Here is a 24761-nt window from a genome sequence, read left to right as displayed (position 1 = left end):
TGCTTCATTGGCTCCCGAATGGGGATCGTTTCCACCTCGGCTCGTGTTCAGTAATCATTAATCTTACCACAGGTCTGCTTCGGCACCTTGGTCAATTCTGACATTGCGGTCAGGACAGTCAGTCTGGCTGTGTCGATCTCGATGAGCGACTTGGCAATCCACTTCCGAATCGCCCCATACGAGGATAGCGGCTGGAATGTGTTTTCTAATCTTAATGCTCGGTCTCGGTCCTCGGGGCCCCGTGATCCGTGTTCCCCCATAACTGCCGATCTTCTTTCTACATACTGTCAGTTTCTACAGCACTGAGTAAAATACCAATCAAAATTTTCAAGTCATTAATCACGGAATTAATGTACACGAAAATCTAAAGTTTGAGAGCAGCGACCGAACTCTTGCAGCTCATCTCCAGGATAAACCGATTCCATCTCTGTGGATAACGCTTCGTCATGGCCTGTTCGACTTTATCGACATCTCCCAGCCGCTCCAGCTCCTCTTCAAATGCAACAATATACCCCTTGGTCGCCTCGATCAGATAGGGCCCATCGACCTGTGTCGCCCGCTTATGTCCCGGGACGACGATATTAGGCTCCAGAGCAGCTATCTGATCGAGCGCATCTAGCCAATCTTTCCTCTTGTCCGCCGTCTTGGCCTCGGCAAGGAACTGGAAGCAGTCCCCGTAGACAATGTCACCGGCGACGACGAGCTTCAGGTCAGGCACATGCAGAAAGGATGAGGCGTCGGTGTCGGAGTGAGCGACGTTGATACCAAAAAGGCTATGTCCGTCGATCGAAAACTCTCCAGTTTCTGGAAGAGAGTCAGGAATGATGTGCCCTTCTGAGAGGATCTGCCCGTTAGGGAACCACCCTTTCCATCTCGGAATTGCTGAAGCCAATGTATCTCTGATACCTGTGGCTACCAGAGATGTCGTGACGCTGGTAGCCTCCGGGAAGTGCTTTAGGATGACCGGATTGCCGAAGTAATGATCCCCGTGCGCGTGTGTCGTGTAAATGTATTTCAACTGTTTTCCAGGGGCGGTCTGCTTGATCCAGGCTGCCAGCGCTTCGGTCTGCTTAATGGAAATAGGAGTGTCCACTAGAACTGCAGACGTGGGCCCATGGATTAACGTACAGGAGATTGGTGACCACCATTGTTTGGTTGGGTCATCAGATCCTGAAGTCGTCGGAATAGGAGGGGCCACGTATACATCCACTTGAAGATCTAAGCTGCTTGCCATGGTAGGTTGGTTGAATGGGATGTAAGATCGGTGTCTGTCGTACTGTGCGGAGTTTTATCCCTCGTCTGGCATTCATAATGCCGTGGGGTCGAGAGGCATGGAATTTGTTTAAATACTTAACCGGGTTGAATTTGAATTACTGATCATAACATTCCAAGGTTATGAATGTTTTCATGAGGTAGCATATAACCGGAATAATGGTAGGTAGTTCCAGGGTTGTCGGCTTCCCGTGATTCGTCACCAGATCTCTAGTCTGGTGTTCAGTAATCAGTAATAGCCGATCTCTCATCAATAATTCCCGCCAACATTAGGAGTCTTCTCATCAGAAAACCAGATGGCTTTAATTGTCAGCATTTCTCGGACTTTAACAGGCATTAATCATCCACAGAACCTAGGAAGCAGCTTCCTAATCTTCACGATAAGTGATTCCGAACTCGAATATAAAAGAGCTCAACCCAGCAGATATTCCAGTGCCACCAATCCCCTCCTCAAGTCTCACTTCGGAGCAATCCTTGCACACAACTTTCTCATGGCTGAAATCAAGCATGTTCTGGTCATTGGCGCCAGTGGCAATATCGGTAGAGCAGCCATCAAGGCTTTGCTGGAGGAAAACTTCCAGGTCACTGGCATGACTCGGGAGTCATCCAAGGCTGACTTCCCGGAGGGTGTAAAGCACGTCAAATCCGATTACTCCGAGGCCTCGCTAGTTGAGGCTTTCAAAGGCCAAGACGCTGTCATCAGCACCATGTCTAGCGTTGCACCCGGAGGTGCGCTATCATCTCAAAAGTCCCTCATTGATGCGGCCATTGCAGCTGGAGTGAAAGTCTTTTGTCCCTCCGAATTCGGCATCGATAGCTCAGATCCCTCTGCATCGACGTACATCCCGTTCCTAGTGGACAAAATCGACACTCTCGACTACCTGAAATCCCAGGAGGACAAGATCTCCTGGACAGCCGTTATCACTGGCTGCATGTTCGACTGGGGCTTGAATATCCCCGGCTTCGCAGGTTGGAATATTCCCGCTCGCACGGCGACCATTTTTGATGGTGGTAATATTTCTTTTGAAGCCACAAACATCGATCAGGTCGGAAAGGCGCTGGCAAAGTGCTTGGTATACCCGAAGCTCACTCAGAACCAATATGTCTATGTCAATAGCTTCACTACCACTCAAAACGAGGTTCTCAAAACTCTTGAACAAGTCACCGGCGAAAAGTTCACAACGTCTGAGGGAACTGTCGACGAGCTGTGGAACGGCGGAGCAGCAAAGGTGAAGGAAGGGCAAGCCCTAGGAGTGTTGGACATGATTGCGGGAGCCGTCTATGGCAAAGGGCATCTGGCGCAGTATTCTTCCACCAAGGGACTTTGGAATGAGAAGCTTGGACTGCCGCAGGAGGATGTGACTGAGTTCCTGAATAAATATGTGGCGGCAAAGTAATCGGTTTTGTGCTCGATGATATCTTGTCATATAGTCTGTATATTTGCCTGCTATAGTTTTGGTTCGACTAGGGTCTATATCGTCCCGGGGCCGGTGCTCGGACTCCTAAAATACTCTTCTGGATTACCTTGAAATGCAGTGTTATTACTAGCAGTGAAATCTTCTCTTCAATTTGTGTGTCCAAAGTAAGGAAATGTCGGACCATAAAAGCAAATGAGTCTAATTATAGTGGTCCTATCTTGACAATATTTACCGGGACTCATAAAATCATCTGCTGGCTCATACAAGCCACCATTCTTCCCTACTCATTCCACAGCTTACTGTCGCCATGCGTGCGCCCACACCCAGCATGATGATTGATTGCCTCCCGGAGATACCATTCGTGGGGAAAATATCCGCAGAGCAAAATCAAAACTCGAGTAAGCTTCGACGTCTTCAAAAAATAGGTGGTTAAGGACGAAAGGCAGAAATGACAAGACTTTATCCATGATAAAGCCCAAGCCAGCCATTCTTTCTCCTTCGCTCCGGGTGGGGTGCTTCACCCGAACCCAGTTTGCGGATGATTTTGCTACCGGAGATAGCTCATCTTGCGTAATTTTGAAATTCTTTGCCAATCCCATTATTTTTTGAGTAGTAACTCTTACTGAACACCAATTCTTTGGGTCATACTAAACCCTCAAGCAACATAGTGGATCGTTTGGTTTCTCAATATACAATTTTGACTAGATCTCTCACTATTTAGCCTAAATTTAAGGGGCGAGTATAGGTTGCTATGCTCCAAAGCGCGCTCCATCTGAAAGCCGATAGAAATTAGTTGAATGCCAGTAAAATAATATCCCCTTTTGTATCGAAATCCAATCCATTCCTAACTCACGATTGATCAATCCCAACGGAACGGATACAAAACTAGACAGGGTACACATGAGATGGCTATGCTACGACTGATGCAACATACCACGCAGATATCCGGGTGATATCGCTTAATTCTCGATCCAGAGGATGGACAACTTGTCCAATGATACCGGGACGCAGTGGAGGCCTATGCCGAGTGGAGTATGAGGCGTTCCCCGCCGTCGATCCCGGGAATCCACTGTGGCAGTTTGTTGCTTACGCCAAGTCGTATCTGGTAACTTAGAGCATCAATGATGTGGATGGAAGCATTCAGAGAGCGGCAGCTCACGTGGCCTTGGGCGTATTCGTTAGGAAACTGTTGATGAGTCATTTCTCTTAATTCCTGCGAGGCTGAGCGCTTACCACCTTTCTCTGAGCGCGGGGTAAGAAGTGTCTAGTGACCTATGAAGTAAGGGACTCTGATAGGTACACGTTTGGGCACACGTGCGCTAGGAGCCTGGTAGTGCCCAGGTATCTATGAAGTGTGCATTTAAACACCTCAGCCTCCGCCTCAGCCACTCTTCTGTCCCCTGATCATACTGCGTCCTAGAGGCGGAGGTTATCATCCGTTCTAATATCTGACATTCTCCATTTCAACTGCCAGTCTTTCTTTTAGCTCACAATGTTGGGCTTGGAAGTTATTGGTGGAATATCTGCCATCATTACCATTCTAGATGTCTTGATCAAGATCTACGACGGTGCCCAAAATGACACACGACTCCCAGAGACATTCCTGGCATCTCGACGTCAGCTTCCCATCATTTTAGACATCCTCCGAAGGTGTAAGAATGAAATCGAACCTGAGCGGGATTCGATGTCCTCGGACGCCAGTGACGCTTTGGAGAAGATTATCGACGCCTGCGATGAGAAAGCCCAAAACCTGCGGCAGATTTTTGAAAAGGTCCTTCCGGGTGATGGTGAAACTTGGCAGAAGCGATATGCAAAAGTAATCCGACGCCTTGGCCAGGAAAATAAGGTCGAAGATCTGATGATTGCCCTCACGAAAGACGTTCAGCTCATTCTCAACAGCTGTGCGATCAGCTCCACTTCGGAGAGACGTGAGAAATATTCTCAACTGGCAACTTTGATCGAGGAAATGAAATTACTTCAAAGTTCAACACCGCATGACGAACGAAACTCCGCGCTGGTTTTCAACAGCGGTGGAGGATCGCAGACAAACAACGTCAACAAGGGCAGTGGGCAGCAGATCAATAATAACGCGGAGGTTGGGGCTCAATACTTCAATTCTGGTACGCCTTGATCCCTAGCCTTTTTCTGCCGACAATGATACTCCTGTCATTCATCATTCCGGGGGTCAGTGGCTTGGCCATGGTGCATGCCGTGTCCACGTATTCCCCAGACACATGCTCACGTTATGATGAGGCTTTTCATTTATTTCTACCTTGATTTTATCTTGTAACCTTTCATCTCGTAGGCGACTGTAGCTAACTGAAATTGCTTCCGCAGTGACCCTTAGACAGAAGGCCGATTTCAGCTTCCAAAAACCCGCTGGCGTTTGCCTTGGTCAAGCGCCCCATCTCGCGTCTAACCTCTTTTTTGGCCGCGAATCAGAGCTTGCCGAGATAGAGAAAGCCTTCCATACAGATTCGAGTCAAAATTTAGCTCAGCGGCGTCTGCTGCTCAGTGGCATCGGCGGTATTGGCAAAACGCAGCTTGCGCTCGCATACGCCGAATCTCCTCATCAACCCTCGTACACCTCGGTCTTTTGGTTCGACGTTGCGTCCGAAGCCGCAATGAAGAATAGCTTTCTATTGATCGCAAATCTTATTTTTGACATACAGGAGCCGGAAGCCCTCAAAGACAAGGATATCGTGTCGCGAGTTCATCAGTGGCTATCCGATGCCCGGAATACCGGATGGCTCTTGATCTTTGACAACTATAATGACCCAGATCAATTCAAGATTGACCCATATTTTCCTCCTGCGTCACATGGGGAGATAATCATCACCACCAGGAGGCGCGATCTGCTCACTGGGAGTAGTATTGAGGTCGGACCGTTTCAAAATATAGAGGACAGCCTCGCTATCCTCCAGAGCCGATCTAAGCGGCAGGACACTCTGTCCGGTAATTACCCTAATTTTTTTGACTATGGAAATTAATTCACTGACGTTCTTGTGGTCAGATCCTTGTGCCAAGCGCCTTGCTGAGAGACTCGCCGGTCTTCCGCTCGCCCTGGCCACTGCCGGAACCTATCTGCAACGGAGTATCTTCACGTTTGAACGATATCTCCAAGAGTACGAAGAAAGATGGAATATTGACCCTCGGCGGCCCACGCAGCTTCGAGAATACGAAAAGCTCACCCTGTATACAACCTGGGACTTGTCGTACGTTCTATTAGAGAAGAACGACCCAGAAGCAGCAAAACTTCTTGGACTATTAGCCTACTTTGGAAACAGAACCCTATGGTATGGACTCCTACATACCGGCGCAGCCGGTGTTTCTTCCACCCCTGACTGGATTTATGAGATAATCGAAAGTGACATCACATTTGACGGGGTCATGAGAACCCTGACCGAATACTATTTCCTAGAAGTCCACCCCCTGTTACAATCATGGAGTATGCACAACTGTGTCCATGACTGGACGTTAGCAACATTGAACAAGAACATCAATTCCCGGAACTACTGGTATGTCTTTGATTGTGTGGACAGATCCATGACTCAGGTAGGGGAGGATTTCCTGGGCAACGTTTCCTACTCGCGGCTGGCTGTGCATGCATCCCGGCTGGTCCATCCTCGATTCCTCCGGAGTGATCTGCTTTCAGCAATGTCCCTCAATCGATTGGAGATCGCCCAGCGTCTCGCGCAGCTCCTCAAAGATCAAATGCAACTTGCTGCTGCGGAGCAGATGTACGTGCGAGTATTGGCGGGTTGCGAAGAAGCTCACGGGTCAGACCATGCCTCTACTCTACGAGTAATGAATGACTTTGGAAATCTTTATCTGGACCAGTGCAGGTTTAGTGATTCAGAAAAGATGCATCTCCGGGCGCTGGCGAGGAAGGAGAAAACCCTAGGCAAAAAGCATCCATCCACGCTCGACACCGCGCATAACCTTGGCGATGTCTACCGCGAGCAGGACAGGCTAGATGATGCAGAGAATATGTATAACTTGGCACTGGCTGGATCTGAGGAATCCTTGGGGGTCGACCACCCCTTGACCCTTCTCACTGTTCATAACATCGGTATTCTCTACCGTTCTCAAGGCAAACTCGACGACGCTGAGAGAATGTACATGCGAGTGCTCGTCGGGGCTGAGAAGGCTGGAGAGGCAGATCATGTGTCCACCCTGTTGACTGTCAACAACCTTGGGAACGTGTATTTGGACCAGGGCAAATTAGAAGAAGCGGAAAAGATGTATTTGCGCACGCTGAGAGGGTACGAGACAGCCTTAGGAGCATATCACACCTCCACGCTGCTTGCTGTCCACAATATGGGGGACTTGTATTGCGCACAAGGAAAACTTGATTACGCACTACAGATGTACCGCAGAGCAGTTGAGGGGAGGGAAAGGGTCCTGGGCAACAACCACGCATCGACTCTGCTTAGCGTCAAGCATCTCGGGGAGGTCTATCGCAAACAAGGTTACCTGGTGGAGGCAGAGCAGATGTTGGACAGGGCCGCACTGCGAGAAGAGCGGATAAGTCAGGCTCAAGGTCAAGGAGGGAGGATTTAACCCCAATCAGTCTGCCGCACAGGTGTGGAGAGATCATTCATTAATGCATAGCAGAATAAACTCGCTATGGATCATTCCGACCATCTAGATGGACATAAGCACATTCTAAGTTATTAGCTCTAAGTATATTTTATGATCGTGGGTGAAAGGCCTGAAACGGCATTTGATACGCAGAGGTTGTACATGGACTACGTACAGCATAGACCACAGCTCAGGAGTCCGCAATTAACCGCCCTTCCAGTCGAGGCGTGAGGCTTGCAGAAGTTGTGCTGGGTGAGTAATCTTGACTATCGGGGTCTGATGGGGCGACTATGAAAGCTTCAAATAATCAATAATCCACCGCAGAGAGAATTTTCTTCTATGGATCTGTTGGCGTTTTCGCCTCACGGATGCGAGATTCCTTTTCGTCAATGATGTCCTTGGCTCTAACGAAAAGGCCACGCCGGCTAAAGATGGCTCACTTTGGAACCATACATCATCATAGATCTCTATTTCCGAAATCAAATTCTCGGTCACAAGCTCGGCGTGAGATGGAGAGATGAAGCGAAAGAGATCCAGGTAGTATGTTTGTCCATAAGTTGAGAAACGTCGCATACCGAGTGCCAAGCGTCGATCCTCAAATATGGAGAACTTTGGAAGATGGAAAGTGAATGATTCAGACAAGATGTCGTGATAAACATCGATTGACCCGACTGAGCTGTTAGGCACTAAGGGCACTAAAGGCAGCCTTTGCCACCCCAAGGGCATATCTTTGCCTTTCCAGGCAAGGGTCGTCATTTCAATCTCATAGCCGCTATTCTGGCGCAGTAGGGCAATTATCCGAAACAGAGCTGTGGAATCTGGCTGCTCAGAAGTCCGACTCAACATCTTTTGCTCTTGCTGGTTCTTTTGCTGCTGAAGCGCGAGATACAGCGCAGTTTTGCTCTCGCCATTCAATGCATTGACGACGAAACCAGATCGAACCAGAGTTTCCACAGCTAAATAGTTGCCTGCAATTACACTATCATGAAGTGCCGTATTGGAGTATCCAGTCGTGCTTTCTTCCCTATCAGGCAATGCTCCTGTCATGTAGAATCTCGTACTGGCCTGGATGCATTGCTTTTGTGCTATACGTTTGAAGTTGATGCAAATGTCAATGACGGATAGGTTGCCATAGCCACTCCGCGAGAACTGATTTGAGAGTTGTAGATATCGGAGGAAAGCTGTCAATCCATCCGGCTTTCCGACATGTTCAATTCTGATGCCGTGCTCTAGAAGAACCATGAAATGGTTTGAACGCTGCTGTGTTGATAGTTGATCACGACGAACAGCAAAATAACTGAAGTTCTGCGGTGGTTGTAGAACACAGCGAATTATACTCTCTGTGTATTCTGGATCATTGAGCTCACAAGCCCCGACTTCCCCGCGGCATAGCCAAGCAAGGGTGACAAATTGATGAGGACCCTGAATGTAGCGATCGATGACATTGACTGGCATCACTAGTTGTCGCCAACAGCACACGGGAAGGCGACTCCGAAGCCTTGCGAAGGCGTATAGCCGCACCTCGTCTCGCGTTTGAATACACTCAAGAAGGCCATCATAGATCATACATAGCTTGGATAAACTCATACACGGCTGACGGCTGTGCTTCATCTGAGAAACAGCTTCCGGGTCGGTGCTGTCCATAAATGACAACCCTAACCTTTCAAACAATGTGCTTAACTGAGAATTAATTTCTGGCGGGAGAAGTCTGTCCTCTTCGATCTCTTTGCCTTTCCATAGACTGCCCCAGAAGATACCGTATTGCTGCCAGTTCAGCGGCTTCAAAGACGAGCGAAGCAGATTTATGGACGGAATTTGGTAATCCCGCACAGCATAACGCATTTTTCGAGTCTTCTTGACAAGTGATCGCCATAATCTGACCTGTTTTCCAACTCGCTTGTAGGCTATTGCATCCAAGTACCTCCAGGGGCGGTTCTGTCGTGCTTCCGGATCTTTCATTAGGGCACTTTGGAGCGTAACAACAATTCTATCACATTGTTGAATTGAAAGTCCACGGTGGGCCGTGAGATCTATTGTCGCTTGCTGAAGTGCGTCTCCAATACTCTCCATGTGCGGTTGAAGAGGTGCGCGCCCATGTGTGAATGTACTCCACACCACAAGTCCAAATGCAAAAACATCACATCGTTGGTGGCCACGTAAATCCAGCGGTGCCCAGCTCTGACGGTGGAATTCTGGTGCGCGCCACCCAGGTGTGCCTCGATACTCCATTTTTCCATTGGAGTAAGATGCATCGCTAGTGGAGAGGCCAAAGTCACATAGTTTGGCAGACCATTCACCGTACTTCTCGAATAGAAGAATATTGTCCGGTTTTAGATCTCCATGAGCAAATCCATGTTGATGAATTGCTTCCAGACCATGTCCAATATCTAGCAAGAGTTCACAGACATCATAAAAGTCGAAGTAGCGTCTGTACATGAACTTATTCCCGAGAAAGGCTGCCAAACTACAGGAAGCTCTTTCGAGAATGAGTAGAGGAACTCGGGGGACTTCATCATCACTATCTTCAAGGCTATCCAGACACAAACCCCAGGCGACCAAGCGAACTATATTTGGGTGCTTGCGGAGGGGTTGATGACACAAGACGTCGATTTCTCGATGGGCCGCGGCGCATTGAAAAACGAACTCTTCCGAACTCGTCGAAGTGTTGTTAGTGATCCCTTTCTTCCCTGATACTACAACTCGCGAGCGCTTTACGGCGATAGTATTTAGCTTGCGGATTACTGTAGGAAGCCGTCCATCCCAAGCATCCAGCCCGGAGACTGTTAAAACGGAACAGTCAAACCCGAAGATTTCCGACTGTGCACCATGTCCTAATGGAACATTGAATTCTCTCTTCAACCGCAGCAACCGTGGTCCGGGAATGCGATGTTCTCGCAACGTGTCCATCAAATTACTCAGGACAAGGATGGGATCAGAGAATGCTGCGAATTCTTCTAATCTGCTGATACCGGTGTACCCTTGACTATCTTGAGCAACTCTCTCTAGAGTACTAGGCTGGCTGAAGAGACGGCTCAGACTGGAGAAGGCTTGGGGCTGTCGGGTACTGGTGATATCCGGCTGACTACCACAGTCCATCTTATAGACTTATTCCAGAGTTTGCGAGGTGTACCGGGGAGTCTCTCAAGGTAAAACCACTGCATGACATATCTGACAATTCCAACTATGGAATCCTGGCAATTGCGTGGTACCCCGCTTCGGTATCTGCTTATGCGCCGCAACTGCTCGATGCCAATCATAGTGTGCCACGTGAGGAACGAGGCATGGTTGCTACTTTTCTCCTCTTTCTTGAGAGCTGGGTCGATTTATTCTTCCCTGCTCAAGGAAAGCAGCAGCATGGATGCGGTGAGCCTAGGGCTATCGGTCCTCACAACATTCAAAGAGCTTTACCTGATCTCGAAATTTATTCATCGGACCTTTTCCTCCGTCAAGCATAGCAAGACAGAGCGAGAAAATCTGGAAGAAGATTTTTTACATGAGCTGCTTTATCTGCAAAGTTTTGGGCAGATAATAATCATGAATGATGGACTGCTCATGAATGGAAACCTGAACTCGGTTCGCCAGAATAACCGTTCTTATGAGGATTTGACTACTGACAACTCGTTTGTTTTTCATTTGAGATAGGCATGGTTACAAAGAGTTCATTCTATATTGGAGAAACTGCGATTGAAATGCAGCGATTATGCCAAAGTCGCTGCCGTGCAGGACGACGAATACAGGACGTATTCTCCGTATCTTCATTCCTCTATAGCAAATTCCAAAGTCATTGAATTTGCTCTCGATCTAAATCCTAATATGACCAGTCGAACTCCTCCCGGAAGAGAGCGGCGCAAATATGGCTTCGGGTGGCTCTTGTCGTCGCGGCCAACGGCCAACTGGGACTCTTGGATGTGGGCGCTGTTCGAACGACGGAAATTCGAACGGTTTCTCTGCGAGTTCCGGGCCGGTACACAGAAAATAAAGGAGTTAATTCCATTGATACTAGCATTGCATCCTCGATATAACAATTCTTTGATACTAGAAAATCTGGTTGCCAACGAACATTCCTATCGAGTGGGCATGGCTCCGCATGCACGTCTTCGACGCCTGACGATCAGTCCCACCGCAGATACACGCGACTTTTTACTTCACAATTTATTCTTATATGCACCTGTGGAGTCACCGTGTGTAAGTGTAGCGACACTACTTGACATCGACAAAGCTGCGCTGGGCCCACAGCCGGACTCAGAGAGGGTCTTGGTTGAATTTAAAACGTACACTGGAGAGACAGATACAGTGGAAGCAGCTCCCGATCCCGTCACAAAAGAGCGAGTAAATCAACTCGCATGTCTCTTATCGTCCGCAGGTCATGATGGGCTACATACACTCAGTCTTCGGGGCTTGATTTACCAGCCGGCTCAAAGCCGATACGCATTCCTGTTCGATTTCCCCGTCGGGGCTCATGATTGTGACCCCATTTCTTTGTGGACACTCATCGAATCTCCCGGTCGCAGGTCACGACTGACGCTACCGCAAAGATTCCAGGTTGCGCGGTATGTGGCCACGGCATTGTCTGCCTTCCATGTAGACGGATGGGTCCACAAGGCTATCAGCAGCCAGTCTATTGTCTTTTTCCACGACGTGAGAGAGCCATCAGCACGCCTCTCCACAGATTGTTATCTTGTCGACTTCGAGTTTGCACGGCCGGAGAGTGCTGAAACACAGCACACGTTTGACGATGTATTGGAGAGAAATCTCTACCGGCACCCTGACCGTCAAGGGACTCCAACTATCAGCTTTCAGAAACACCATGACATATACAGTCTTGGAGTGGTTCTCTTGGAAATCGGGTTATGGGTGACAGCCTCTGATATCTATCGGAATGCAACGGCACGCTTGAGAAATGGTGCCATCATGAATCCTCGGGGGATCCGAAATCTCTATATTGACATTGCGAATCGAAAGCTTCCGCACCACATGGGGCCTGCGTACCATGATGCAGTTGTCAAATGTCTTTCGGGAGACTTCACAGAAACAGATACAAACTTGACGATGGAATTTTACGAGGGGGTAGTTCAGAGTATTGATGTGCTGAAATTAGAATGATGATGATCCATGAACTCGCTACCTGTCTGCACTGCACTCCAATCTGGGTTACCTCGTCTTCCTTGAGCAATTTGCTTAATTTTGTTTCTTGCTGAAGGTGATAGACGGGATATTGTACGGGCATGGTATCTTTCTCGATGGGCTTAAAGAAGTAAAATGACAAGGTGTTTCTAGCTACTTCGACGTCATAGCACTCACGCTGAGCATGAGAAATTCAGTGGCTTCAATCCACTTAGAATTATCGGTCGGACAAGTGTCCTAGATGCGCGCCGTGCATCTCAATGCGGCTTCACAAGCGTTATGTTGGGATTTCCTCAACATATTGTCGGCATTTCTTGTGACTTGCAAAGTTATGCAGTCAGGGTAAGAACGATGAGCTGGTCATCCGAAGGTGAATAGGAGATCAACCTTCGTTAAAGCACAATGACGAAATCAAACGAAGCGCAAATCCAACTTTAAGGGCCCGTGATCTATCCAACGCCCTAGTAATCAGGCCTCTACGTGCTGTCGGCCATTTCTGAATGTATAGGCATAGGAAGCGGCCATTGTTGTGCACAGGCCTTTTGCAGCGTATGGCAAAGACTCGTACGTAGTGGGCCAACGCGAGGCGGCCCGAACCCGAATGCGCGTTTCCGCGCATGTATCCACTCCCAGGGCAGAGATAACTTAGCCCGATGTAACTTACATTATAAGTTAGCAGTTGAATCCTGCCAAGTATATCATTTGTTTTGTACTCATAATAAATAGATATAATATGTTCTCTGTATTCAATAATTCGAAAGATAGTGAGTAGTAACGCCAAATACCAAGAGAAACAGAGAGCGTAGGGAGGCTCTGGCGCTTAGTAGGTGATACGAAATACGATAAGGGGGAGGAGGGGGGGTACTTCCTTCAAACAGGGTTACATATCAGGTTATCCCATGAATCTATTATGAATGCTTGATATAGATGGACTCTGATTGATTCTAATTATTTCAAATAGTTCGTGCGAAAATCAAGCTCGGATGAAGATCAATTTAAAGACCAAAACCAATTAGGACAAAAGACTGAGGTCACAATGGCCCCTTTCGGGCTTGACTGCATATTTGGCCAAATCGGCCGGTTTAGATATTCCCAAATGTCACAGATTCTCATTGGTATAATCTAGTGATGGTTCCACGAGCGATTGTGCTAGAATAGCCGATAGTCAGATAACTTCCAATCACGCATAAGAATCCGGAAAACATAGCCGACAGCTAAGCCGCTAAGTTCGAGCTGAAAGAAAAGGTATATAGTGTTGCACGTCCCCTTCGTCCCCTCACGACATTTTTAGACTTTTTGCTCATCGTCCGCCTAAGAAGCCAGGTCCAATGCCTTTCGTCAATATGATCTTTTCTATTAGCAGCTATGCAACAGCATTTTTGGGAAGTCTCTTGCCGGTGTTGTGATCGGCTGCCTGACACTTTATTACTCCTTTGCTAGGTACGCGAAGTGGAATAGGCGAAGAATGATGTCCAGTGAGACTCATAATCTCGTTGATGAATTAGTCGTCGTCACCGGTGGCAGTGGTGGCATAGGAAAGCATATCATCGACCATTTGATACAAAAAAAGGCTCGGGTTTTGATCCTCGATGTCAAGAAGCCCGAGTTCCAGCTTTCCAGCGGCGTCACATTCTACCATACGGACATCACATCAACAAACGATATTTTCAGAGTCGCTTCGTCTATTCGTCACTCGTACGGAGATCCGACAGCTCTTGTGAATGCCGCAGGTGTATTTCACTGTGGTTCAATACTTGAAAAGAGTGAGCGGGAGATCCGTGAAACGTTCGAAGTAAACACTATTTCACACTTTCTCCTCCTGAAGGAATTTCTCCCGTCTATGATCAAACAGAATCGAGGTCATATTCTCACAATCGCCAGCACCGCAAGCTTTGTGACAGTCGCTGAAATGGTAGACTACTGTTGCTCCAAATCTAGCGCGCTGGCCTTCCATGAGGGGATCAGACAGGAGTTGAAATACTGGTACAACGCTCCGAACATCAAAACCAGGTAAGCGAAGACTGTATTCCTGAACCAGAAATCTATTGACGTTCTATATCTAGCATTATACATCCACATTGGGTTCAGACCCCTATGATTGATGGCTTCATGCAATATCAATCGCAGTTTGCTCAACCTGTTATGAAACCGGAGGTTGTTGCCGAAGCCGTTGTAGAACAGATACTGTTCAAATTGAGCGATCAAGTGTTCTTACCTCAGAGCATGTGGACCGCTGGGGTGCTAAGAGCATTACCACAGTGGCTACAGGAGATGCTCAGATCAATATTCTCAAAAACTGTGTTACGAGTCAGGAATGCACGACTTGCCGATAAAGAGTATAGTGAATGAGGCATGTTTTCTAGTCACATCCAACTGATATGACGCTGAGAATTAGGAAGACAACCTCAAGGCAGGGGTAAATCACTGTTCTCCGGAAATTGGCTTTGAATCTGGAGCTTTGATAGCTAAATGACTGTAAGCTAAGGGAAATTCCTCAGATATAGCCTATTGTAGTGGGGGAATTGCTTACTGCATGAAGTAGCGGTCTATGGATGATTCAGCACTCATGATGTATTTAAGACCTCTCTACTCTACGTAGAACAAGACAGACACATTCTTCTCTTCAGACCATCCCTATGTGCTCTCCTTTCCTATAGCCCTACCTCTTGTTGGGTTTGCCTATGCTCCTACTGCTATTGTCGACCCGTCTGCTTTGACCAGACTGCCATCGCGCTATCCCATTTCACTATGTATTATTGAAACAAATGTGTGCACCGCATGATACACTTCAACCCATTATACGATGACCTCTGTGTCGGATTTGAATCCATGTAAGTCTGTAATAAAATATATTACAGTAGAGAAAGACGATATAGATCGAGAACACCGTGTAAAACAGTATCCACTGATTATGGTATTCCCCAGACACACACATCACGCCTGAAATTCTTCCATGGAGGCTTCCACCACCGCGCGCCAGTGGGCTACGCGGTCCTGTGCCTGGCCTCGTGGACATACTTGGATAATAGCTCTAATGTGATTGACTGCCGCTTGCATCCTCTCCTGCGCTGTATTGAGCTGAGTTTGTTCTAATATAAATCCTGCCCCCTTTTCGCGACAAACTTGCTCAAACAATTGCTCCATACGGGTCTGCTCTGCCTTATCATCAGGGTCCCATTTCATGTTCCATAGAAATGCTCGCGGTGAGTTCCACCTTGGACCAGGAACCACTCCGCTAAACTCCCAGTCTAAGACTGCGGTGATTGGACATCCTGACTGATCTGGGTCACACATAATATTAGCAAAATGCATGTCTTTGTGTGCCATGATATAAGCAACTTCATTAATCTCGCTCTCTTTCCGATGAAGGTGCCTTGTAAAATCGCGGATCCGAGGGATTAAGTCGCGGTATGACTCTAGAGAGTGATGATCTCGATCACGTGGATGTACCGTTCAAGAGAGCCGGTCGTATACGCGGTATAGCTCGAGAATCCCTCGGCTGGTATGACATTGAGACTTTCGAGTGTCTGTGTACTCTTGACTCCGGCCGAGGTAGACCAGAACTTATCCAAGTCGGACGTCTGCCAAAGGTTTTCCTCGATAGGTGGCCCGAGAGTAATTTCGCCCGTCGGTTTCAGGGTCAGTCCGCCCACGTATCCGTCACGCCAGGGCTGTCTAGGTGTGTGTAGTTCGATGAGATAATCCGTCGATTGGTGAACCATTTGTGTTTTGATCTCATCGGATAGCGTTGCATAAATCTGATCGACGCTGATGCCAGACGCTTTCTCGAGTAGGGTAAACTCATGTCTGATCACATTATTCTCAGTCGCATCATAGCGGATGATTGCCGGCACGGGAATAGAAGTATGCTTGTGTATCCACGTCATAATCCCCACCTCGTTGCGTGTCTTGATTCCAGGAAGATGCCGTCCAGAGAAGCGTAGTACAAGCGTAGCGGGGCCATCCTTGTGTACTGGAATATATTGTGCCGAATTGAAATGAATGAGATAGATAGAATGAAAGGTAGCTTGAACCTGCAATGCCTCAATAGAGCTTGGCGCAGGTAGATCCAAGGATAAGATCAACGAGGTGATAGTTTCTGCGCTCAAGGCAGGCGGCAGAATCGTATCAGGTGCACCCATTGTGGGTATTACTTGGTCTTCAAGAGAGCGGAAAGGAAAATAATTTTAAAATCAAAGACAAGCTTCTCAGATGGAGGTTATATGAGTTTTGACGTCCAGGGCCAAGGCTACTAGAACCTATCGCAGGGGCTTCGCTAGTGATGACAGGAGTAGATCGCTGTCGGGGTAGCAGCGCCTCAGATGGGCCAGAATCCCTGACTTTCTAAATTATCGATGGAAACAGCACAATGACTGACATTACTTCTGCATATCCGGCGAACCCCAATGGCACTAAGCTCTCAGTCGATGTTGTCTGCAACTTCCTCGCGAGTCTCATTGGCTACTCAAATTACAGATCCAAGTAAGCGTCCACCGTTGTACTGGTTCTCTGTGGGCGTTTCAAGAGGGGTGTAAAACTACGTCGTACTCAGATGATCTTCCCAAGGGTTATATCTTGATGAATAATAACAGAGCATAAGTTGCTGATAGCAGTGCAAAGTGCGCGGCGCAAGAGACAGGAGGTGCGACGAGGGGTCCGGAGCGGATGAACTGAGTGTGTGGCTTGCAGCAGTCAATAGCGAAGCATGTGGTTCAGGAACGCAGTTAGTATCGCTGGAAGAAGCAGTGGAAGCGCGAGAGCACTACCTAGCCTGCTAGACGCTTGGTGGATTAACCGAGTAGAAAAACACTATATTAATACAAGGGCTTATCGAAAGTAACGTCTTCGGTGTTGATCTACAGGTAAATGCGTTTGATGCGCATTGCACTCCCGATTAAGGGTAGAAGGAACCTTAATTCGCTATTCAATTATATGGGTTACTAATTGGTGTAAAGCTTTTAGACTAGGAATAATATTCAATAACAATGAAGGCTAAAGTGAGAGTAAAGAACGGGATTTGATCATGCCGTAGTAGGATTTAGCTAGGGAATCGAGGTAGAGAAAGGTTCGATATAGAAGTTAGGAATAAGGGAGTGAGGATAGTTAAATGGTACACTGTGCGTCTACGCGCTCTTTTATAGCTTGCTGCCCCCGGTACGAGGGTTCTATTATACCCTAGCTGCGGCCTTGGTTTGTATAATGAGCTAGTACCCTTCCTCTCCTTTCGTGGACCAGCTCATTTTCTTCTATATAGACAAGATCAGGCGTTCGGACGAGCTCTTACTTTGCCTAGATTGAAGCACCTGCATATCCATTGCGATACCAGGTAGGCTGTACTAGGTTAATTGAACTTCGGTCGATTGAAAAACGCAGAGTAAGTTGTGAGTTCTTCTCGCTCTGCGGGTAAAGACGGCAGCTTCTTCACATCCGAGGTAGAAATTGCACACATGTCAAGCCTCCCTTTGATAGTTCCAATTCAAAAAAAATTCTTAGGCTTACCCGACCTGCATCCTTGATTACCTTGACAATGCGGGGATTGATTAGTTTACAACGCTAACCGGGTTCCCCGCAAAGTGGACACCCGAGAAGAACTGAATATGAACATGTCGGCGAAGATCATCCCGAACTTGATAGTGGACTTTTATAGAATAGGTATAGGCCGAGATTATAATAGCAAGAATGCCGTATTCGTATCTGCGTGCTGTCCGAAGGGTGGGGAGAATTACTTGCTAGTCAAGTGTTACTCTGCATTTTTTGACCAACCACTCGTAACTCGTATTATACTCCGTTCTTGGTAGCAAGACTTTTCGGGGTAGAAGGGCCCGAAAACTTAAATACTAGATCTTGCAGATGCAATTTTGTGGGGTATGCATATTCAGTAGTGGTATGTGGTGCACTCGTCAGATATATAAATGCTACAATTACTACATGTTGTTCGGCATAAACTATATATTTCAAGAACAGAACTTGAGTGACCATTACTGAACACCGTCGGTAATCACAATCATATGCTGTGGTCATAGACACTGGGTCACTTCAAGACATCCTAGCCATGTGGATGCCACTAGTTCCCTTTCTGGGGGCTCTGCTCTTCGTACAGCCTGCGATTGCCGATACAAACGATCAAACCAATGCACCAGTTGATCGTGGATCTTTCAAAAATCCAGCTGCACGTCTCCGTCCTAGATTTCGTTACTGGCTCCCAGATGCCAGTGTGGACGCCGATATTGTTCAAGAAAATATAAAGTCTACCGGTGAAATTGGTGGTGGAGGGGTGGAATTCCTTCCCTTTTATAATTATGGTGGTGCCGTTGGCGGCGAACCGGCTGATGCAGACTGGTCAAAGTATGGATTTGGTACTGAGCCATATAAGAAGCTGTTTGTGGCTGCACTTAAGGCACACAAAGAGGCCGGGCTTGCCATGGATTTCCCCATGGGCCCGAATCAAGGGCAGGGTGTCCCGGCCGATCCAGATGATGAGGGCCTATTGTGGGACTTGGTATGATAAAACACTAGGGAAATCTTTCCAAGATTATAGAGCTAACCTCTCGAAAGCAATCATCATCTGTCGTTGTTCCATCAAGTGGACGTTTCGATGGAGTGATTCCGGGATGGGGCACAGGCGAGCTGGTTGCATTAATCTCGGCTGAAGTCCTGACATCGAAGAACCACACTCTTGCATCAAGTGGTGTCTCCCTATTTGGAACAGCCCAGACATGGTACTTGGAGTTGACGCTTAAGAGTGGCAGCCTCATGGAGTGGACAGAAAGGGTATCTTCAACTGGACATGTGTCTCTGAACCTTCCTACGGCAAATTCCAATAGGCTATTTGCCTTCTATCAACTCCAGACATACAGCAAGAACTTGGAATACACAGATTCTTCCACCAAAGATATTACTGCCAACGGCTCATTTATCGTGGATCACTACAGTGCTCGTGGGGCTCAGACAATTACCAAATTTTGGGAAACACACCTTCTGGACAGTGAGACGACAGAACTTCTCAAAGAAGTTGGAAACTATGGTAAGGTTGGAATTTCTAGTGCTGTCTGTGCATATCTGACTATTTTTGACAGGATGGGAGGATAGTATTGAGATTCTATCGACCATTTCTTGGACACCCTCACTCCCAACTGTCTTCAAATCTAAATACGGATATGATCTGAAGCCTTTCCTTCCCCTGATAATGTACGGCGACAACAATATCAACACCCAAAGCTCAACGCCAGGTTATATCCAATGTCAGCTCAATACCCCGGAACAAGGACTTGGCTATATCAACGACTTCCGAGGTGCCCTGGTTGAAGGATACCGAAACTATCTGAAGGAACTTACAAAATGGATTACCTCGAAGCTCGAGCTTCAAATGTCGGCACAGGTGTCATATAATCTTCCAATGGACATGGAAGCTAACATTCCATTTGTCAATGCACCAGAGTGTGAAAGTCTTCAATTTGGGAATAACATCGACGGCTACCGACAGTTCGCAGGCCCAGCACATCTTTCGGGAAAACGTGTCATCTCCAATGAGATGGGCGCGGTGATGTACGAGTCATATAACTTCCCCCACTCAGAGTTGCTCTTCTCCGTCAACAGGGCTGTGGTAGGAGGTGTCAACCAGGTAGTGCTCCACGGCCAATCATATACGGGCAACTACTATGGAACTACTTGGCCAGGCTATACTGCCTTTAGCTATCTATTCTCAGATTCATATTCCAACAAGCAGCCTTCCTGGGACCATGGGTTTGGTGATGTGCTGAACTACATTGCGCGCGTTCAATACTTGCAACAGTCCGGAATTCCCAGAACGGACGTTGCTATCTATAACAAGGTTTCTGCCACAAACCCGAATTTCCCAACCTTGTATTCCTCTGATGATTTGATTCAATCCGGTAAGTGGCCAGTGAGTGAAGAGTCCAATATTGAGCTAATTCTCTTTCAGGCTATTCCTACACCTACTTGTCTCCAGATAACTTTGCACTCCCTGAAGCGACCATCAAGAACGGGAAATTCGGTCCCAAGGGTCCTCAATACAAAGCCATCATTGTGACTGCGAACAGTAATCTCACCCTCGAAGGAGCACAGTATCTTCGGAAATATGCCCGAGCAGGATTCCCAGTGATCCTCAGTGGGGGCGACCCCGGTGTATACGCGACTCGTGACAACAGTGACAAAGCCTCTGTCAAGAAAGCTATCACTACGCTCAAGCTGTCAAAGAATGTGTACAGTGTAGCTAGTGGACAGGTTACCAAGAAGCTCCAGTCTCTTGGTTTGTCTCCACGGGTCGGTGTGCAGACTAACGGTACTTGGTATACGACCTGGAGGGAGGATTCAGTGCACGGAATGGACCACGCATATGTGTTCTGCGACACGAATGCATCAATTGGAAGCGTCACCATACTCAGCACCAAGACACCCTTCTTACTTGATCCTTGGACAGGAGACGAAAAGCCTCTTCTGAGCTACCAGCGCAAAGATGACACAGTGATCATTCCTCTCGAGCTTGCTGGAAACCAAACTGTGATTATTGGCTTCAAGACTGATAGTGGTCATAAAGTCCATGTCACTGAGACCTCTTCCGCGGTGCTCGGCGGTGACTCCAAGTCCAATGGAGGTACAGTGTTGCACATCTCAGCCAGCCAAAAGTCCAAAGCTTTGGGTCTCTCGAATGGCAAGCATGTCGAAGTTCCCAGTGGCGTTGCCAGCGCTACCAAATTGTCAAACTGGACCCTAATAGCAGAGCACTGGGAAGCACCGCAAAACATGTCGGACGCAGCAATCATCGCCGCTAAACATAACACAACTCATTCTCTACGCTCCCTTGTCTCTTGGACACAGATCGAAGGTCTCAATAACTCATCGGGTCTAGGCTACTACAGTAATAGCTTCTCCTGGCCTCCATCCAAAAGCACCGGAAATGCCGACGGTGCTTACCTCGTTCTTCCACCTATAAAACACGCAGCAAGGCTCTACTTGAATGGGCATCAGGTGCCGCCTCTTGATATCGCTGCTCCCAAGGCTGATATTACGTCGTATCTTCGTGTCGGCCAAAACAAGATCACTATCATTGTGCCTACGACCATGTGGAATTATATTCGAAGTATCTTTGGTGAGATTAAGAATTCTGATGCTGCGCCTATGTTGAATGAGCTTTCCCCCACACCTCCCCCGCGCAGTGACAATGGGCTTGTCGGAGAGGTGAAGTTGGTTCCCTTTGTGAAATTGAATCTGTAGTAACAGCCATCAAACATGGGATGCTTTGCTTGGTCATTAGTAGTGTCTGAATAGCCTCAGTCGAATCTAATTTGGTGCTGGTCATTTTCGTCTTGTATTCAAGTCGGGCTAAGCCTGGGCTATGAAGCACGAAAGAATGTTGTTGAGCTTCAAGGTAATATTATGAATCGCAGTCGGAATGAAATCATTACCAAATGCATTCCAACCACCTCATCACGTATTTTTCCAAAGATCACGACGCATCGTTGCCAAGCTCATTAATCCGACATTCCTATCTATCTTTCGGATATATTTTATTCCCGAAGATATGTCCGAAACCAACAAGATCTTACACCGTCATAGTATCCGTGCACCCGTAGTGGAGCCGCAGGATCTGTCATACGCAGGATGCGATACCATATGCGGTTTCGTATATGCGGAGAAGTTCGGTGCTCGTATACAATCTCTAACTGTCTACATCAGATCGGACCCCAAGAACCACACGAGGGGGCGACGCCACGAAAAGCAAACTATAAAAACGCACCGGCATTCCCGAGGGCAGCCAGCTCCGGAAGTTGAACGGATTTCGCCCGCCGAAGCCCTACTTTGACTCAATGTGGTAAATCAATGGACGCCTCACCGCAATCCGAGCCTTGTCGGGTTAGAAAAAGCCACGCGATTGACGTGTTCAGGGGCCTTGGCAGAGGCGGGGGCCAAAGCTTCTCGTTCAGACTTGTTCTAGAAAATGGACATGGGTCTAACGGGTGATCGATCTCAGGTTATATATGCCGTGATTGTAGCTTTGTCCAAATCAGGACCAGCGAACAGGGGGCTGTTACCTGGGCGTTGACACTACTGCAGCATGTCAATCGGGAACAAGGTTAGGGTATGGGATAGTCACGAGAGGACATCGGTCAACTGTTGCACGGGCTAATCCCGATTGGGGAAAAGAAGGATGGAACCATTGCAGACTAGCCCCACCCATCTAGTCCGCTTTGGGTGTTGTGCATGTTTAGCTTTCATAACTTCTGGCCCCCAACGCCCCAAGGGGGTGTGGGGGTGTATAATGTGCAGCTGAACTCGGTTCTTGTTTGCCATTTGGAATGTTCGATTGATCTGCAGGGTAAGGCAATTCCCGCGCTTATCCCGTTCTTGGATAAAGTTCCTAGCGTTATTGTGTAAGCACTTTCTCGATACGGATGGAGTCTCGGAGTTGTGCTTGAAAATACGAGTCATCCAAGCGAAATCGTGTTTAGGGTTGGGTCGAAGTGATTGAAGAACAACCTTTGCAAGTGGACCGCTTATGTCATGGGCACGAGCCACCCGTGCTGCATTTGCCGATTTGGGACATAAGGCCTCTCTCCTCTCTCGCATCTATCCACTGTTTCGGTGCATTGCACTGAGGACGATAGAGTCTAAGAGTGATCCATCGTCGATCCACCGCTATGACTTTTTTTCATAGGGGGATTTCCGTCCTCATACTCTTTCGGGTGAGAGCTGGGGTCGCCGATCCTGTATGATCAACTTGGCAGAGGTTCAAATTGCCCATCCCCCCCAAGAACTTTAAGGTAAAATCCAAGGTCTCGTGCGGGAGTCTTACTCCTCTGCCATGGAATCACGCGAACCCGTGACTTGGTCGAATAAGCGACGCCAGAGAAGCGTGCAAAGTCGCCGACGGATCAAGGTATGACACCTCCACTTCCGCTTAGACCATATGTGCAAGAAAGCTAGGAGGCTTTTTGTTTATGGTCCCATTTGGAGCACTAGTTCCTGCCTGCAGCGGGATCATTCCCGCAGACTTATCCATATCTAACGGCTTTCTAGTACAAGCAAAGCCCGGGCTCCAACCCGACGTGTTTACATTGCGCTGGCCGCAATATGCTCAGCCAATATCCACCTCGACCCCGATTGACCCGAATAGACAGTAAATATCGATCGTTGTCTTCGTCGAGTACCTCGTCTTTTTCGACATCCATGACTTCACCACTACCATCAACAATGACAGAAACTCGAACCCAGGCAGCATCCGATTCACAACATGCCCTCCAACATACCTGCCTCCCAGATCATTTGGAAGAAACCTTCCACCTCCAAGACCTCGAACTCATGATGCACTGGTGCACAACAACCTACAAAGCACTGGCCCGGGACCCCCCATCCGAGAAGATATGGCAAACAATCGTACCTAACATCTCTCTTCGATACCCAGCCCTGCGCCACGGCATCCTCGCCCTATCAGCCCTAAACCTAGCCTCATCAAGCACCGGGCCGTCCAGAAGATGGCGATACCTCGAAACAGCCCGTGCCCACCAAGCCCAAGCCCTGAACGGACTCCGGCAAGACAGCCAGGACCTCACCGACTCCGAATGCAACGCAACCTTCGCCCTCAGCTGCATCATGCTCGTCTTCGCCTTCGGCTACTGCAACCACGAAATAGAAAACGACGAACCAGACGAAGACCAGCCAGACGCACTGGATGAGTTCTTCGAAGTCTTCCAGCTAACCCGGTGGCTGGTGAGCATAATGATAAGCCTCAACGACCGAATCTCACTGACAGAGCTCGGACCACTAATTACACCGGATGATGCCCGCCCAACCATGCCCGATATGTCACGGTTAGTGACCCTCTCGCTTCGACGACAGAATATCATGGAAGCCGAGCGTGATCCAACACACGAGAAGGAGATCTATGACTCCGCCATTGAGCATCTAAGCAACTCCCTCGAAAAACTGATGACAGGCGGCGAGCCGCGGATTTTCGCATTTTGTTGGAGTTTCCGTGTTCCAGGACCGTTCTTAGATCTGATGGCTTCGCACCAACCTTTTGCGCTGGTTGTGCTCGCTCATTATGCTGTCATCTTGCATCACCTGCGGGATATGTGGTGGATGGGTGATTGGGGAACTAGGATTCTGAAGGAAATTGGGGACTTGTTGGAGCCGGAGTGGCGCGAGCTTATTAGCTGGCCTATTGATGCCACGGGGTGTTTCATCCCGGAGTGAGTGTGGGATGACTATTGTTCATTCTCTGTTTATTTTGGCGTGACCTGTCAGGGTTTGCATTGCATTTCTAATGAGACATGAGAAGCGTATGATTAGTATAGACATTTGGATACACCTCTAGTTCGGTGAATTGAATGGAGAATATCATTT

The 24761-nt window shown here is 48.0% G+C and overlaps 9 protein-coding genes across 9 annotated transcripts; 6 read left to right on the top strand and 3 right to left on the bottom strand.

Moving 5' to 3' along the window:
- Positions 1-364: 364 nt before the first annotated feature.
- Positions 365-1234, bottom strand: N7511_008291 (MBL fold metallo-hydrolase; the record flags this gene model as incomplete). The annotated part of the gene is made up of 1 exon (XM_057130668.1): positions 365-1234. The coding sequence occupies one exon, from the start codon at positions 1232-1234 to the stop codon at positions 365-367; it is 870 nt and encodes a 289-aa protein (XP_056982451.1).
- A 529-nt stretch (positions 1235-1763) lies between these two features.
- N7511_008290 (aromatic alcohol reductase) lies at positions 1764-2669 on the top strand (the record flags this gene model as incomplete). The annotated part of the gene is made up of 1 exon (XM_057130667.1): positions 1764-2669. One exon carries the CDS (start codon positions 1764-1766, stop codon positions 2667-2669), a length of 906 nt encoding a protein of 301 aa, XP_056982450.1.
- A 1513-nt stretch (positions 2670-4182) lies between these two features.
- N7511_008289 (TPR repeat protein) lies at positions 4183-7253 on the top strand (the record flags this gene model as incomplete). Its single annotated transcript, XM_057130666.1, has 3 exons — positions 4183-4810; positions 5028-5645; positions 5704-7253. The coding sequence occupies 3 exons, from the start codon at positions 4183-4185 to the stop codon at positions 7251-7253; spliced, it is 2796 nt and encodes a 931-aa protein (XP_056982449.1).
- A 309-nt stretch (positions 7254-7562) lies between these two features.
- On the bottom strand, positions 7563-10370 carry N7511_008288 (uncharacterized protein; the record flags this gene model as incomplete). The annotated part of the gene is made up of 1 exon (XM_057130665.1): positions 7563-10370. The coding sequence occupies one exon, from the start codon at positions 10368-10370 to the stop codon at positions 7563-7565; it is 2808 nt and encodes a 935-aa protein (XP_056982448.1).
- A 258-nt stretch (positions 10371-10628) lies between these two features.
- On the top strand, positions 10629-12377 carry N7511_008287 (uncharacterized protein; the record flags this gene model as incomplete). Its single annotated transcript, XM_057130664.1, has 3 exons — positions 10629-10894; positions 10970-11238; positions 11494-12377. The coding sequence occupies 3 exons, from the start codon at positions 10629-10631 to the stop codon at positions 12375-12377; spliced, it is 1419 nt and encodes a 472-aa protein (XP_056982447.1).
- Positions 12378-13758: 1381 nt separating this feature from the next.
- On the top strand, positions 13759-14747 carry N7511_008286 (uncharacterized protein; the record flags this gene model as incomplete). Its single annotated transcript, XM_057130663.1, has 2 exons — positions 13759-14408; positions 14462-14747. Coding segments are annotated over 2 exons (936 nt in total), but the record flags the coding sequence as incomplete, so codon positions are not given.
- Positions 14748-15814: 1067 nt separating this feature from the next.
- N7511_008285 (uncharacterized protein) lies at positions 15815-16540 on the bottom strand (the record flags this gene model as incomplete). The annotated part of the gene is made up of 1 exon (XM_057130662.1): positions 15815-16540. The coding sequence occupies one exon, from the start codon at positions 16538-16540 to the stop codon at positions 15815-15817; it is 726 nt and encodes a 241-aa protein (XP_056982445.1).
- Positions 16541-18450: 1910 nt separating this feature from the next.
- N7511_008284 (uncharacterized protein) lies at positions 18451-21632 on the top strand (the record flags this gene model as incomplete). Its single annotated transcript, XM_057130661.1, has 4 exons — positions 18451-18897; positions 18954-19422; positions 19475-20290; positions 20341-21632. The coding sequence occupies 4 exons, from the start codon at positions 18451-18453 to the stop codon at positions 21630-21632; spliced, it is 3024 nt and encodes a 1007-aa protein (XP_056982444.1).
- A 1977-nt stretch (positions 21633-23609) lies between these two features.
- Positions 23610-24611, top strand: N7511_008283 (uncharacterized protein; the record flags this gene model as incomplete). The annotated part of the gene is made up of 1 exon (XM_057130660.1): positions 23610-24611. The coding sequence occupies one exon, from the start codon at positions 23610-23612 to the stop codon at positions 24609-24611; it is 1002 nt and encodes a 333-aa protein (XP_056982443.1).
- Positions 24612-24761: the final 150 nt, after the last annotated feature.

This window comes from Penicillium nucicola (assembly GCF_028828085.1).
Source record: "Penicillium nucicola strain IBT 29836 chromosome Unknown utg000008l, whole genome shotgun sequence".
In the NCBI taxonomy this organism is placed as follows: Eukaryota; Fungi; Ascomycota; class Eurotiomycetes; order Eurotiales; family Aspergillaceae; genus Penicillium; species Penicillium nucicola.
This window is presented reverse-complemented; position numbering and strand designations above follow the sequence as displayed.